This window comes from Chlamydomonas reinhardtii, chromosome 16 (genome assembly GCF_000002595.2).
Source record: "Chlamydomonas reinhardtii strain CC-503 cw92 mt+ chromosome 16, whole genome shotgun sequence".
In the NCBI taxonomy this organism is placed as follows: Eukaryota; Viridiplantae; Chlorophyta; class Chlorophyceae; order Chlamydomonadales; family Chlamydomonadaceae; genus Chlamydomonas; species Chlamydomonas reinhardtii.
The window spans coordinates 1,090,150-1,103,868 of NC_057019.1; the positions used below are offsets into that span (position 1 = coordinate 1,090,150).

Below are 13,719 nucleotides of genomic sequence, written 5' to 3' on the forward strand. Positions count from 1 at the left end.
TGTGGTACACACAGGCCACATAGGTTTTGTAGAGCAGCAAGAGCGACACTATGCAGCTATCCTTTGCTTGCAGCGGGCCATGTGTCCCGCGCGTCGCTGGCCGGCCACATGCGGGCGCTTCTATGCCAAGCTTGTTATTAAGACCGGTGCCGTGCGCCACCTCACGCACGCCGCGAGGTTTGTTGGGCGCGCCCATCGCGGCGTCGGTCGCCGTTGCTCTTGTTGAGACGACGACGGTCGAGCCAGCCGCGGAGGCTGCCGTAGGCCCTGCGTCGGACCCGGAGGCTCTTGCGGCTCTCGCCGAGGCGCAGCGGCTTGTGCGTTGCGGGCCGACCCCGCTCGGTCGCGGCCTGGTTGCCTTGCAGCAGTTGGACCGCCAGTGCATCGTGTCGGTGCCGCTGCAAAACGCACTCGTCATCAGCGGTGAGCTGGCGACATACGACTGCGGAGTGGGTCCCTGAGGGAGTATTAGAACCGTGTGCACAGGCGGGTCCAGGAGTCAGGCGGGTTGGCGGCAAACCTCCAGGGCGAGGGCCGGCGTGGTGGCGCCGCGCCAGCATGCAGGGCGTGTGAAGGGCCCACGTGTCACGACGGCGGCCGCATTCCCCCACTCTTCGGCCACTGCCGCCGCTGCTGCCGCTGCCGCCACTGCAGACGAGCCCCTGAGCGGCATCAGCGTGTTTGGCGACCGTTGCCAGGAGCTGTGGCAGGAGGCACACGGCCGCCTGCCGCCGCAGCTGCTGGATTTCATCACGGGTAGGGGCAGGGGGGTAGGGTGTTGCAACAAGCATACGCCAAGTTAGTTTTCGTCACAGGCATGGGGATGTATGATGTCTTCTTGGGTCGGGGGAGCGCTACACAGCCCCTGGCCTGTGCCGGCATCTCACGTGCTTGCGGAGCGGTTGAGAGGGCGGTAAGGTTGCACGAACGCGGTACCTGCATGGCTTTCAGCAGTTCCAGTGGCCAGCACAGGCGCCAAAGGCTCTACTGGCCCTCCATGCGTGCACTGCCAGGTGAGGCGCGCTGGGACGTGCGCATGACCGCCTGGCTGCTGTGGGTGGCGTCGGAGCTGCCCGACTCGCCGCTGTGGGCCGCATACATCGCCACTCTGCCGCCCGCGGACGAGGTGGGGACCTACGGTGATGTTGGGCCCTGGGGGGTGGGGGGAAGCGGGCTGAAGCGATTCAAACCCTCAGTGGATGCAGCCATGCAGGGCGTGGTCCCCGGCTTGGCTACAGTAGTCGGGCGCGGGCTGTGATGGTCATGGGCGCCATGCCCCACGCACACGGAAGTACGGAACTGACGTGTCGTACTGCACGGGTTAACGTTGAACCAATCCCGTAAGGAAACAATCGCGCTGCAAGGAGAACTGCAGGGGGAGCGTGCGGCGTGAGGGTGCATGGGGGTGGAGAGATGGGATACGGGACGGGCAGGCGGGGGCAAGGTCAGGGGCTAACTTTGAACCAGGTCAAGGGCGGGCGGACCGAGGGGGGAGAGGGAAGCAGGTGGAGCATGGCGATGCGGTGGGGCAAGCCAGGAGGGCGCGGTGGCACGTGACGTGCCTCGGTGTGTGACTGTGTGCGTGCGGTCCATGCCACGTGTGCTGTGGGACCCCCGCAGGTGACGTGCCTCATCAACTACGGACCGGATGTGGCCAAGGAGCTGCAGATTAAAGATCTCGTGGTGGGTACAGCTTGAAAGTGTGGGGCGGACAGTTTGAACGCGGCTTGCTTCCTGCAACATGTGAGGTGCTTGGCTGCCCATACAGCGGCAGTCATCCGTATACGGTGCTATATGTGTGGGTCAAACAGCTGCTGCCGCCGCCTGCCGCCGGTGCGACCTGCCGTCACACAGGAGGAGGCCAAGTCGCAGTACAACTGGGCCATGGGCGTGCACCGCAAGTGCGTGCCTGACAGGGGGGGGGGGCTGACGGGGTTGCCTAGTGAGTACCCAGCGGGACTCAGCGGCCCTGTGCAGCCCTGTGGGGCTAGGCTGCCTAAGACACGACCTTTTGCAAGGCTGCCACATGCCCATGGGCCCTGCCATACCCTCACCTGTGACCGGACACGCCCTCGCCTCGCGCCCAGCTGCCCGCCCGCGCCTGCCCCCCCCCCCCCCGCGGCACAGGTACTTTGACGGTGTGCAGGGCGAGTTGGCGCAGCTCAAGTTGGCGGCCAGCGCCCGAGACACCATGTGGGCCATGTCCATGGTGGGTCTGTCGGTGGGGGTTTGGGGGCGGGGAGGTCACTTCGAACCAAACTAAACCAGGACCCAGAAACAGAGCGCGGAGGAGGTTTGGCCTTGACCTTCGCCCTTGAGCCTTGTCCTTCTAGTCGTTGGCCGAAGACTGTAGACCATGGACTGGGGGCTGTGGACAGGGGCTGGGCGCTCATGAAAAGGGGGGAAGTCAGAGAGACACAAGAACGAGAGACACATGGCTGACAGATGAAGGCCGACACCTGTGTGCGGCCAATCGCAAATACCGGACTGCGCATGAATGGCTTGCGACCGCACCTGGTTCCAGCCGGCCGCACCTTCTGGTGCCTCCCCACCTTCTGCGGCCTCCCACCCTGCTGCGACCTCCCTACCTTATGTCTTGGCTTGCCTAAAGAAGGGCCAGCGTTAGGCTGCTGATGCGCTGCTTGCCTCCCCCGCCCCGCGGGCTCGTTTCTCCACTTCTCTTCCCCAACTATGGCTAACCGACCCCCCCGCTTGCAGGTTCGCACGCGCACCTTCAGCGAGAACGTCAACGGCGAGGGGCTGACGCTCATGGTTCCCTACGCCGACCTGGCCAACCACTCCTTCCGGCCCAACGCCACCTTCTGCATGGCGCGAGACAACAAGCGGTAAGAGGAAGAGGAAATGTCTTGGCAGGCAGCTGGCAATTTGGGTATCTGGATATCCTCCGTGATATCCCTCCATGCACTGCTACGATTGCGTGGCTGATGCTGGACTGCATACCGTTGCCTTGACTGGATGGGCCGGCGATCGGGCGGGAGGACTGCAACTGCGCCGCTGGGATCAGTGTGCGCTTGCATGCATGTGCGCCGGATTCACATGGTATTGTCGCTCATATGTGTTTCCTTGTGCGCGGGCTGTTGCGGCGTGGTACGGTGCGGTTTGGTATGGTGTGTGCAGGTTCGAGCTGCGGCTGCTGGGTCCGCTGGCACCGGGCGAGGAGGCAGCCATCAGCTACGGCGAGACCAAGCCCAACCCCGAGGTGCGAGGGCTGCTCCGTGAGGTCGCCGCCGTACGCAGCGGGTGACACAAAGGCCATACCCATGACGCAGTATCTCTTCCCTGTGGCTTATGGACGGCTACGCCCCCTCCCCTTGACGATTCCACATACCGGTACACCCATTCGCATTCCCCGCACTTTGATGAAACCTGTCATAGGGTGGTGCAATTCAGACATGTTTGACGTGGCTAGCACGGACCTGAGTCACCTGAATCCATTGATGCATGCTTTCTTGCTCTCGAGCTTTCTTAAGCGCGGGTGGGCTGCTCACCATGCAAACTCACATGCGCATTCCCGCACTGATTTCCTTTGTGCTCTGAAACACGCGCGCACTCAGGTTATGCGTGACTACGGCTTTGTCGTACCGGGCAACCCCAACGACCGAATCAAGCTGCCTGATCAGGACCAGCTGCCGCCGCTGTACGGCGCGTCCGTGATGGAGTCGGTGAGGACAGGCCCACGGAATGCGATACATTGGTATCATCAGTTGCACTAGATACATCACAAGAGTGGGCAGTCCGATGAGGAACCACCTTTGCTTCCACAGGGGATCACAGTATGGCTCTGCTGCTGAGCCATTCCACCCTTCCACTTACGCCACTCACCGAAACGACCCTGCCCTGTCTTGCATGGACGGCTCTACCCCGTTGGGTGACGATTCCTTGACTATTGGGACCTATTTCGTTGGGATGGGGCAAATAACCTACCACCCCCACCACCCCCACCACCCCCACCACCCCCACCCCGCCTGCAGGTGGGCTTCAAGGGCGACTGGCGGGAGGGCACTGTGGCGCCCAAGCGGACCGTGCTGGAGGCAGCGGATGGCGACCCAATGGAGCGAGTCAACCTCAACCGCCGCCGGTGCGCACCGTCTTTGTATGTGTGTACCTTACAGTAAGGGTTGTGCATGTGTGTAGCACTCCGCGCCGCACCACACTACCCAGCCGCATGTACAGATGCACCAGCCGCTACACTCACAAGCATGCACATCGCATCACAGCAGGGCCAGTGGTGCGCGACTGGCACGTGTGCGGCATTGGGCGCCCTGTTCACAAACGTCTTGGTGTTGATGCACCCTCTTGTGCAAAGTGAACACGATGACACGAGTGTCGACTTCTCGGGTCCCATGTACGCAGGTGTGCGCTGCTGTCCATGACATTCACAGACGGCTTTCCGTCAGCCAGCCAGTCACAAGGTGGGGTTGCGGTGCGCGTTAACGCTACGCAACGCCGCGTTCCCACTTATTGCCGGTTCCCATTCGTACCCGCGCGGCTTTCCTGCGTTGTCCCTGGTGGTAGTTCGCCCCTCCATGCCGCTCCGACACGCCTACCATGCTGCGTAACAAACGCCGCAGGTGGCCTGTTTGGGAACTGGCCTCCCAAGGCCTGGACCGATTCGGGGCGCCCGCCGCCGCAACACGTGCCGGCACAGCCTCGCGCGTTCGAGCTGGAGCGCGCAAATGTGAGGATAATGCTGAGCGGGCAATTTATCATTAGCGTTAGGAAAATAAAAGAATGCGTTTGCGGGTATCGGTCGTCGGGGGGTCGTTACAGCATCACTTGGCAGCCTTGGCTGCAGCTGTGCGCGTGCAAGCAGCGCTGCGCTACCCATAGCCACGCATGCTCGGCGTCGTGGACACACGTGTGGGAGGTGCGTCTGTGCCAGTCCAGCAACAGCCATCCTCACATCGCACGGCATGACCGCATTCATGTGACCGGTACGTCCGGTGCCCGTACAGGTGGCGGCGGTACGGCATTCGTACCAGGCGGCGCTGGACGAGCTGCCCACGTCCCTGCAGACAGACCTGCAGCTGCTCGCGTCGCACGACAGCGGCGAGTTGCGGCTCGACGGGCTGGTGGCGGGCGCCGTACGGTGTCGTACGGAGCACAAGCTTCTGCTGGCGGAGGCAGTAGCAATTTTGGACGAGTACGACCGCTGGCTTGCGAGGCACCAGGAAAAGATCGCAACCCGGGCCCGGTAGTAGCATCGAGCATGCACGCCGAGGCCGGCCGTAGCAGGAGGTGTGGGCGCAGCAACAGCAGGCCGGCGCAGCTGTACCGTACTAGGGAAGACGTGGGGACTGAGTATGCACAAATCACCACTTCACCTCTAAGCCTGAACTTTAAAGATACAGACAATAAGCACATCGTGATTGTGAATGAGCCGATGTGCCACTGTATTCCTTGCTTACTTTGCGGATCCTTGAGCAGCATCGACGTGCGGAGAAATGCGACGTTAAGCATCCAGCTGTGTCTTGACATGAACAACACAGACTTCCGTTGCCGTTGTTTTCCCTTGTTTGCGCGCGCATGCAGTCGGTGCGTTGCTTTTGTCTGAGGCGGCCGTCCGTGCATGCCGTATGCCTGCTTATGCCCGGCAGGGCGGCTCAGGGCGGCTGTGCCAGATGCATGACACGGCACGGTGCATGAAAGTTTGACGGAATGGACAGCAGGACAAGTGTAGTAGTGTGTAATGCAGTCTTAGGTAACCTGGTGCTCTACCAGGGGGGGGGCAGCCGTTCATGTGAAGGACGGAGTGATTAAGACACCCAGTATGAAGTGCCGACGGGATTGACCTTATGATTCAAATGCACAGAGCTCAACAAGAGCGTTCAGAATCTGCCTGAAGCGTTTTGATCAGGGTACGGTACGTAAACTCAAGTGACGGGCCCTCATCCCGAAGGTTTCGTCACGCAGCATGTGGGTGGGGCTGCCAGATTGAGAATTGTAGAACGTTTGTCCTCTGGAATGCGGCCGCGTGTCCGTCCCCTGGCACCCCGCTGGCTCCACGATGCATCGGGGCGGCAGGGGGCGGTGCTGCGTATATATGGTCAGGGCTTGCACTTTTGTCCAGGGGCAGGCCCCGCCGCTGGAGAGAAGGACCCTAACCGTGTTCTCGCCCACGGCATTCAGGGGCTTATTATCGATGTGCGTTGCGGAATTAATGCGTACGTAGACCCGAGCGGAAGGCGGCTTAAAAGCGGCTTTAAGCGTTTGGACTACGCCACCCTGCCTGAGGTGCTCTGAGGGCTTCTACGTGCTCACTCCACCCTCTCCCACCCACCCCCGGCAAGGGGGAGTTGGCGAGATTCGGGGATAGTATGCAGCCCCACGCGGTGACTAGGTCGCCTGGAAGAGTGAAAGTCACTCACTAAAGCACTCCATGACGGAAGTCAGTCAATTAGTAAGCGCCCCCGCACGGAAATGGATGCGATGGGACAGGGTTAGGGCAGGCAGGCAGGGTGGCGTAGTCCGAATAGTATGCAACGTATTCCCAGACCACAGCATATGGCAATCAAGTTGCGACGGCAAGGCACGACCGTGCGGCTGGTCGGACGCAGGAGTGACGACAAAGGACGGTAAGAGGACCAGCTCTCCGGCCTGGTGGCCGGCTACGGCCGACTTGTCTTGCTGGCCGGCAAGGTAGTTCCAGGCAAGGGCGTACGCCTGTGGATGTCTCCCGTCTTCGCCAGCAGAAAGCGGCCGTGGCCACGGCTCAGGGGTATGTCGTAGCATCAGGGGTTGGCCGGGCCGTTCGAAGGTTGATCCCCGTAGGAAAGCGGGCGGGGTCATTTGACCCCTGTTGACCCCAAGGTTGACCCCAGGCACACAGCAGGAGAGGACCACCGAGGAGGCTAGGACCACGCCAGCAGCCCCCGCCTTCACTTCCAGCACAACAGCAAGTCATCGCCTCCAGACGACCCATGTATCCCGGGATGCGAACCTAAAAGGACGCGGATGCATGGGCATGCTGTGGGGGCACGCGGCCGGTGATCAGAGGAGAAGGCCCTGCCCTGGCTGGCTAAGGCCCAGTGTCTAAAAACGCTACGTACAGCACTCTAAGCTGCGACCACTTTCATTATGTGTGTGGAGGAAATGGCTTGCGCGTGACTCAGGGGGGCCGGCCTGACTAAAGCACGATGGCAAGCTCGACAATATGCTTTAATTAAACCGCTTTGATGACATGGGTCATCGTTGCGCGCAGCCGCTCCGCCCGACGGATATTTTAAGAAATGTATCTCAGCTCCCTAGCTCTCAAAGGCTATATTTAAGCCCTTCAAGTCAATATATCGGCGATCTATATCGAACGCGCTCGAAGGGAGCGCAGCGCGGCAACGCCAGACCCCAAAACGCTTCCTCCGGTTTCGAGGCTCGCCAGCAGGGCAGCTGCTCATTACGTCGTGTGCAGCGGTGCTCCGAAGCTTTATGCTGCTTAACGCGGTGTGGGCGACCTTGACCCTGGCCTCGTAGGTAGCGCGCATGCGGACGTCGCGAGCGCCGTTTTGGCAAGCCTGCAAGCACCCCAGGCCGCAGAATACGCCGATATATAAGACAAGGTACTCTTTAGTGTAGACGCTGCAAGCAGAGCGTTTTTGCGGCGTGAAAAAGAGTTCCTTCAGTATCTGCCATCGCAGCCGTTCTCGCACAGTCAGGGGCCGGCGCCAGCCTTCTGTCACACCAAAGTTTCTCATACAGTAGACACTCATTACAGTATAGTCCCCGAAATCACGGCAGGGGCAGCGCGCAGCCGACGTAGAAGGGATTGAAGGACACGCGGCCCAGGTTGCTACCCCCGCTTGGCAGGAAAATGGCCGCCGCAAAGTGCAGCGCTACAGGCCAGGCCTCCTCGTCGGCCTCGCGTGGCGACATCGTGTCGCTCGCGGCTGCAGTGGAGAAGCTGAATGCTCTGTCCAGCGTTGTGAGCCTGGAGCCTAGCGAGTACAGCTGGGGAACGCCATCAATTATGCAGCAGCAGGCGCTGTACTCCCAGTTCATGCAGCTGTGCGTCATGAGCAGCCTGCTCCCGCAGCTGAGCTATGCCTCTGCGATGTCGATGCCCACCGCTCGGCCGGCGATGTTCCCTGGCTTCATGACACCATTTCCAGGTCCGTAATAGATACAAAGATGGGCGCGATTGGCGTATCAGGGGCCCGGCGCGTTGGTGAGCACTTCTGAATGACCTTTCTTCTGCCTTACAAACAGGCTTCGCCGCGAGCCCGGTGACTCCGGTTCCTTCGCCCCCCGCGCCTTCGAGCATCGTGCAGCCATCGCAGGCGCCTTGCGCAGAGCAGGTGCTTGCTGGGGGGAAGAATCGATGTGCTTGCAAACCAACGGTCCGTCCCTAGACTTACTCAGCGATTTCGCTGCCGCTGCTTAATCCAATACATACTCGGCCTGTTTCTCTTCATGTTGCTGTAGCCGGCCAAGGCCACGGCGCGTCCGGAGGGCAAGGCAAGCAAGGCTTCCGGGTCACCGAAGAAGGCCGGCTCCAAGTCCAAAGCTGCGGCGAAATCCTCGACAGCGGCATCCCCCAGCGCGCAGCAGCAGGCGATTGCTGCGATGAAGGCGGAGGACATGGATCTCGATGCGCTGCTCGGGGTGCTCGGCGACGATTCTTTCCTCGAGGTGCGCAGCCAGTGTTAACACACCGCGTGCACGGATACCTCGCGTCTTGGATACGGATAATCCTCACCCTGGTGCCTCACGCTCGTGCCTTCCGTCGTCACGTGGTGGGGCAGGGCCGAAAGTTCGACGTTACGGACGGGACGGACGGAACCCCTGGCACCCAGCGCTTCCTCTTTGTCCACACACGGCTGCCCCATCACGGCCCCCTCCGATAGCATATTCCTCACACATCAAACGCCTCCCGCCGCCAGCTTCTCGCCCGCTCTGCCCACAAAACCGCCTTCCCCTCCCCGGTTCCGCCTGCTGCCCCACAGAATCTGCAGGACGACGTGCTGTCCGAGGGCTCCAACGGCAGCTCCAGCACCATGGACGGCCGCCTGCAGAAGGCAACCAGCAACGGCTCCTTTCACAACGACTTCGCCTCGGCGTTCGACCTGGACATGGACGACCTGCCCGCCGCCGCCGCCTCGCCCGACGGCAACAATGCCGCCGCGGCCGCCGCTCCGCACGCCGCCGCCGCGGTGGCTGCCGCCGCGGCCGCCAGCACGGCGCCCGCCAAGTCTCACAGCGGTGACCTGAACAACCTCATGTCAGGCTCGCCCACAAAGTCCACACGGTCCAGCCGGCGTGAGGCCGCGGCGGCGCAGCGCTCCGTCGAGGCGGGCAACTCGTCGACCGGCATGATGCCGCCGTCCGGTGCCGCCGCCGCCGCATCGGCGCCGGCCATGAAGATTTCGCTCAAGGTCAAGGGCGGCGTGAGCAAGGCCTCGGTCGGTGGCGCCGGCCCCAAGGCCGCCAGGGTGGCGGCGGCGGCGGCGCACGTTGCAGCGGCGGCGCCCTCGACGCCGCAGCAGCAGGCAGGCGGCGAGGAGTGCCCGCTGTCGGGCGCGGAGCTGTCGCGCCTGCTCGGCGAGGACGACAACAGGTGGGCACGGCGGGTCTGAATGCGCTACAGCTTACGGGTTGCAGGTACTTGTCGGTGATAAAAGTTACGTTCGTTATGGGCGGGGTTGTTGACGTTGTGGTGTGTCGTAGCAGCTCACGCCATGTGGTCTTCTCGCCACCTGTCAAAATTCGGATCACTGATCTTGCGGAGCTCACGCTGTGCACGTTTTCTTGACCGCAGGATCCCAGACGGCTGGGACCTGGATCTCGATTTCGAGAACCCTTTTTCGTGCTCCATCACGGCTTTCTAAGCGCCGCGATGGACTCTACACACAGCGTAGGCGGCGTCGGCCGGAGCTGCGGCTTCCTTGACCTAATGGCGCGGATTCCCGCGCCGCGAGGCCCTTGGTGGCAGCGACATTCAGGGCGTGTTGCCCTGGCTCCCCTACCGCCGGTATGCCAGTTTTTTCCCCGCCAGCTACGACACGTAAAGGCAAGGCTCAGCATGCGCCGTACTCGCTATGCTAGCCTTCCATGACTGACCGCTTGGCCTGGCGTCCGGCGTTTGGGCGAGTGGGAGCTCAGGCAGCTGCCAGCTGCTGACAATATATACCAATCCGCAAAAAAAGATGTCTTGAGCCGCGCAACAGCAGGCGGCGGCGGCGGTGCAAAGGCGCATGTGTGCGTCACAGCCGAGGCCGTCGCCGTCGTTGCTCCTTTTTTTCTTGCGCCCAAATGGAAGATCGTGCACTGACGTTGGAGTAGCGCTGGGCCGCCGGACCGACTGCCATGTTCAATGGCTGCGTCTGGCGCGCCGCAAGTGCGCATGGACACGCAAGGCTGTTACTGCGGGGGAGAAGTAATTTACAATGCCGTAGATCAATGAACCAACTGTTGCTTCACCTTATGACAAGCGACGCCTTGAATGGCGATGAGTGAATGAGCGGTGGAAGCGGCTAGGCACGTGCCGGACAAAATGGGGCAGTGAAGGAGAATGGCTGGCACAGCCGGTTCAACGTCGCAACGATACCTAGTACCGTAAATGCGATGCGTTGGGTTGCGGATTATACCGTACGGTTGGGGTTGGATTCTGGGGGAAAGGGGCCATGCTCCACGGGGATGGCAGGACATAAGCGCACTGCAAAGCAGGAATGCTTGGTTGGCTATGCCTCAGACTGCAAGAGGCTGGGCACTTGTTGCTGTGACGAGGCACACTCGGCATAGGGACGCTTGCCTTGCCATTTGCTACGCTGACAGGCGAAGCCAGACTCCACGACTTGTGAGTGTGTGTGTGTGCGAGGTGAAGTAGCGAGTATGCAAACGTGCAAAAAGTTTTGTTTCTGTGTGCCAAAGGGAAGGGAGATGGGAACATTGCACGAGGTTACGTGCGGGACGGCAAGCAAGAGTGCGAGTGTTTGTCAGTGAGTGTGTGCGAGTGTGCAACACACATCGTGGTGTGCGCAGTGCGTTGTGTTTTTGGTTGCGAAGCTAGTGCATGCATGGGCCTTGTCGCGGCATCTCCGCAGAGTGCGCGCCCTGAGATTACTGGATTCTTTTCCCGAAGATGAGCGTCCCGAGGAGCAGGAGCGGAGTGGACGCCTTCACGAGTTGAGCGGAAGGTGAGAGACGGGTGATCGCGGGTGTTCAAGCAGGCAGTGAGCTGGAGGCTGCAGTGAGCTGAGCTGAAGAGTGACAGTCAGGCATGACGACTGAACGGGTAGAGGCAATAAGCAACAGGTGGAGGCGAGGGTGCACAGGAGGCTTCGTCTGCCTGTGCCGTGGCCATGGCAGGCACCAAACGGAGTAAACGTCGTTAGTCATTTGCCCAGTAGGGGCTTGCGGGGGAGGGCAAGAGGTGATTGGGTAACCCCACGCAGGGTATTGGCGCTGCAAGTCGGTTTAGGCAGTGTGCCTCGCTTCGTTGCACTGCACGTTTGACACAAGATAATAAAGGTTTTTTGATGTCCAGATTGTACAGGTGAGAATTGCGTAGACACATCCTGGGAGACCTGTTGTGTTTGCATCAAGACCATTGGAGCACGCTGTGTACGGCAGTGTGTGCGTGTGGATTTGGTATGGCAATTTCTGCGTGCAGGTTTGATGACTTGTTTCCAGGGTTTGAGGTGGCGGGGCTAGCGCGACCGCCATGGACAACGGCCTGGTGCCTGTGATCCTAAATTTAGTTATAACGTATTCAAATGGTTGCCCTGCAGTTTGAGGCTAGTCGTTGATTCCCTTCGTGGGCTACGGAAACACTCCGTGGGCGATGATGTCCGAAGGATGGCTGTGTGAGTGCCGGTTATGCGAGTGGATGAATCAGGAATGGCCACGGAAGAGCGGAAAGGCGGCAACCACCAAGGCGGCGCAGTGGATGGATGGCAGCCCAGGCGTATGCCAGGCAGAGACTCAGAAGAACACCCTCGGAAGATGTTGACATCCGTTCCCAAGGCGTGGGTGTCTGGAGGTAGCTGTGGGTTGGCATGAGATGTGTTGGGTTTGCATGCATCATGCGCTTGTTGTAATGGGTTGTGTTGCAGCCGACTTGCGATGCGCGCCACGCGCACCACCGGATGCCACATGTGTAGGTGGCAGTTTGGTGCTTCCCATGCTTTGCTGACGTGCGGAAGGGCGCAGCGGTGTACAGAGTGCTTGTGATGGTGATTCGGAATGTGTTCGTGGCTGTGGTGTTGGCGTGTGGCTATGATTGGCAAGGGTTTGCCTACGAAGTTAATTATTTTTGGGGACTTGCGGAAACGACTGTAATGTCCTGTTGACCATCCGCTATTCGCCACGCCAACGGACGGTCGCGCACAAGGTCGTCTGCTCTCCCCCTCTACATCTAGCGGACATGCGATGGGACGCCAGGCAGCGAGTCCGCCGCATCACAGCAGCACCGTTGCGGGCTCCTGTTGCTGCTTCTTCGCCGCACCCACTCTGTGGGGCACACGCCTGGGCAGCGGTCAAGTCTCTCCACGTCGACACGTCAGACGCAGCCCTTCCTGCTGCGCTCCACAAGTCATGGGCTACCCCAAGGGCTTCTTAGGCGCACGCAAGCGCATGCACCGTTTCAGCGCACGCCATTCCCCTGCTAAGCGCTAACCTTGCCAGTGCCACAATCGCCTGGTTCTCGCCTCAATCGCGTGTGCTAGTAACCTTCATGTGGACAGAAAGTGGTGCTCCCTCTCACGGGAAAAGTGGGCTTGCGCCCAGCCGCCCACGCCATGTCTCCCGTCTGAGGCCGTAAGCGTCTACTTCATCTTCCGGACATAGCCGGGATCGGTTCGTACAGGCACGGCCCGCCATGTGCCCAGCCATGCCCCGCTGTCAAGCACAAGCACACAGCAATACGGTAATTCCGACTAAATCCTACCACACACCCTGCCATGCTATGCTCGCCAGCAAAGACTGCTAACCAGACACCGGCCGGGCCTCAACCTGCACACCGGCGCCTCTTATTGGGCGGCGCCGCGCTCTCTTCCTCTACATGGCTTTGCCTGCCCCCTCCGCTATGCACGCCACTGCTGGGCCCAGGGCCGCTGCCGCCGCCGCCAGACTGTGCTGCACCGCCGCCGCCACTGCCAGGCCCTGCAACGCTACTGCCGCCGCCAGGCCCTGCACCGCCGCCGCTGCGGTCTACCAAGCGGTATCTCTAAATTCGCCCGCTCCCTGTGCCGTTCCCGCAGCGGTCGGGTAGGGCCTTGCACTAAGCGCTGGCGCTCGCCCTCTGGGACGTTGCTTGGGCCGGCCCACAGCCTCGCGGTATGCGCCTGACCCTCGTGGCTGTGCGGGTGGAAGGTAGTTGACGCAGCCCGGGTCCACGCCTACAATACGCATTGCGCCCAGGGCGGCCAGTGCATGTGTACTGCGAGTGCCTGGCCAGCAGCGACCACGCCAGGCACTGGGTTGTTCCTTGGTGCGTTCCTCTGGTTCCAGAATGCGGACCCAGCCAGGTTAGCCGCGTTACTAGATTCCATTTGGGAGCACAGGAGCATAAGCACCCCCATTCGGGGACCAAACTAGCTGCATATATAAGTGTTGCAGGCGTTATAAGGGCCCCCCGGCCCGGGCCTAGGTTTCTACAAGGACAGGAATGCACGTCGTGCTCACCACCTTGTAACCACACACAACCTTGGTGGCCGTCCTGGTCCGTCTGCAGGCCCTGAGCTGCTGCCGCTGCTGCTACTGCGACCG

General features: G+C 61.1%; 2 protein-coding genes across 2 annotated transcripts; both read left to right on the top strand.

Moving 5' to 3' along the window:
- The first annotated feature begins 7 nt into the window (after positions 1-7).
- Positions 8-6,440, top strand: CHLRE_16g649700v5 (uncharacterized protein). Its single transcript, XM_043070776.1, has 13 exons — positions 8-423; positions 655-756; positions 1,014-1,126; positions 1,621-1,683; positions 1,855-1,901; positions 2,128-2,209; positions 2,719-2,846; positions 3,139-3,220; positions 3,576-3,683; positions 3,993-4,099; positions 4,375-4,433; positions 4,593-4,699; positions 4,977-6,440. The coding sequence occupies exons 1-13, from the start codon at positions 123-125 to the stop codon at positions 5,217-5,219; spliced, it is 1,542 nt and encodes a 513-aa protein (XP_042915419.1). The 5' UTR covers positions 8-122; the 3' UTR covers positions 5,220-6,440.
- Positions 6,441-7,206: 766 nt separating this feature from the next.
- Positions 7,207-12,303, top strand: CHLRE_16g649750v5 (uncharacterized protein). The gene is made up of 5 exons (XM_043070777.1): positions 7,207-8,123; positions 8,221-8,309; positions 8,437-8,643; positions 8,958-9,568; positions 9,770-12,303. Exons 1-5 carry the CDS (start codon positions 7,826-7,828, stop codon positions 9,837-9,839), a joined length of 1,275 nt encoding a protein of 424 aa, XP_042915420.1. The 5' UTR covers positions 7,207-7,825; the 3' UTR covers positions 9,840-12,303.
- Positions 12,304-13,719: the final 1,416 nt, after the last annotated feature.

Bases quoted from the DNA above. Each gene is read 5' to 3' on its own strand.
- CHLRE_16g649750v5 (XM_043070777.1), top strand. From the start codon at position 7,826: ATGGCCGCCGCAAAGTGCAGCGCTACAGGCCAGGCCTCCTCGTCGGCC. The intron at 8,124-8,220 runs GTCCGTAATAGA...CCTTACAAACAG, and splicing joins CTTCATGACACCATTTCCAG to GCTTCGCCGCGAGCCCGGTG. The intron at 8,310-8,436 runs GTGCTTGCTGGG...ATGTTGCTGTAG, and splicing joins AGGCGCCTTGCGCAGAGCAG to CCGGCCAAGGCCACGGCGCG.
- CHLRE_16g649700v5 (XM_043070776.1), top strand. From the start codon at position 123: ATGCCAAGCTTGTTATTAAGACCGGTGCCGTGCGCCACCTCACGCACG. The intron at 1,684-1,854 runs GTGGGTACAGCT...GCCGTCACACAG, and splicing joins TGCAGATTAAAGATCTCGTG to GAGGAGGCCAAGTCGCAGTA. The intron at 2,847-3,138 runs GTAAGAGGAAGA...TGGTGTGTGCAG, and splicing joins ATGGCGCGAGACAACAAGCG to GTTCGAGCTGCGGCTGCTGG.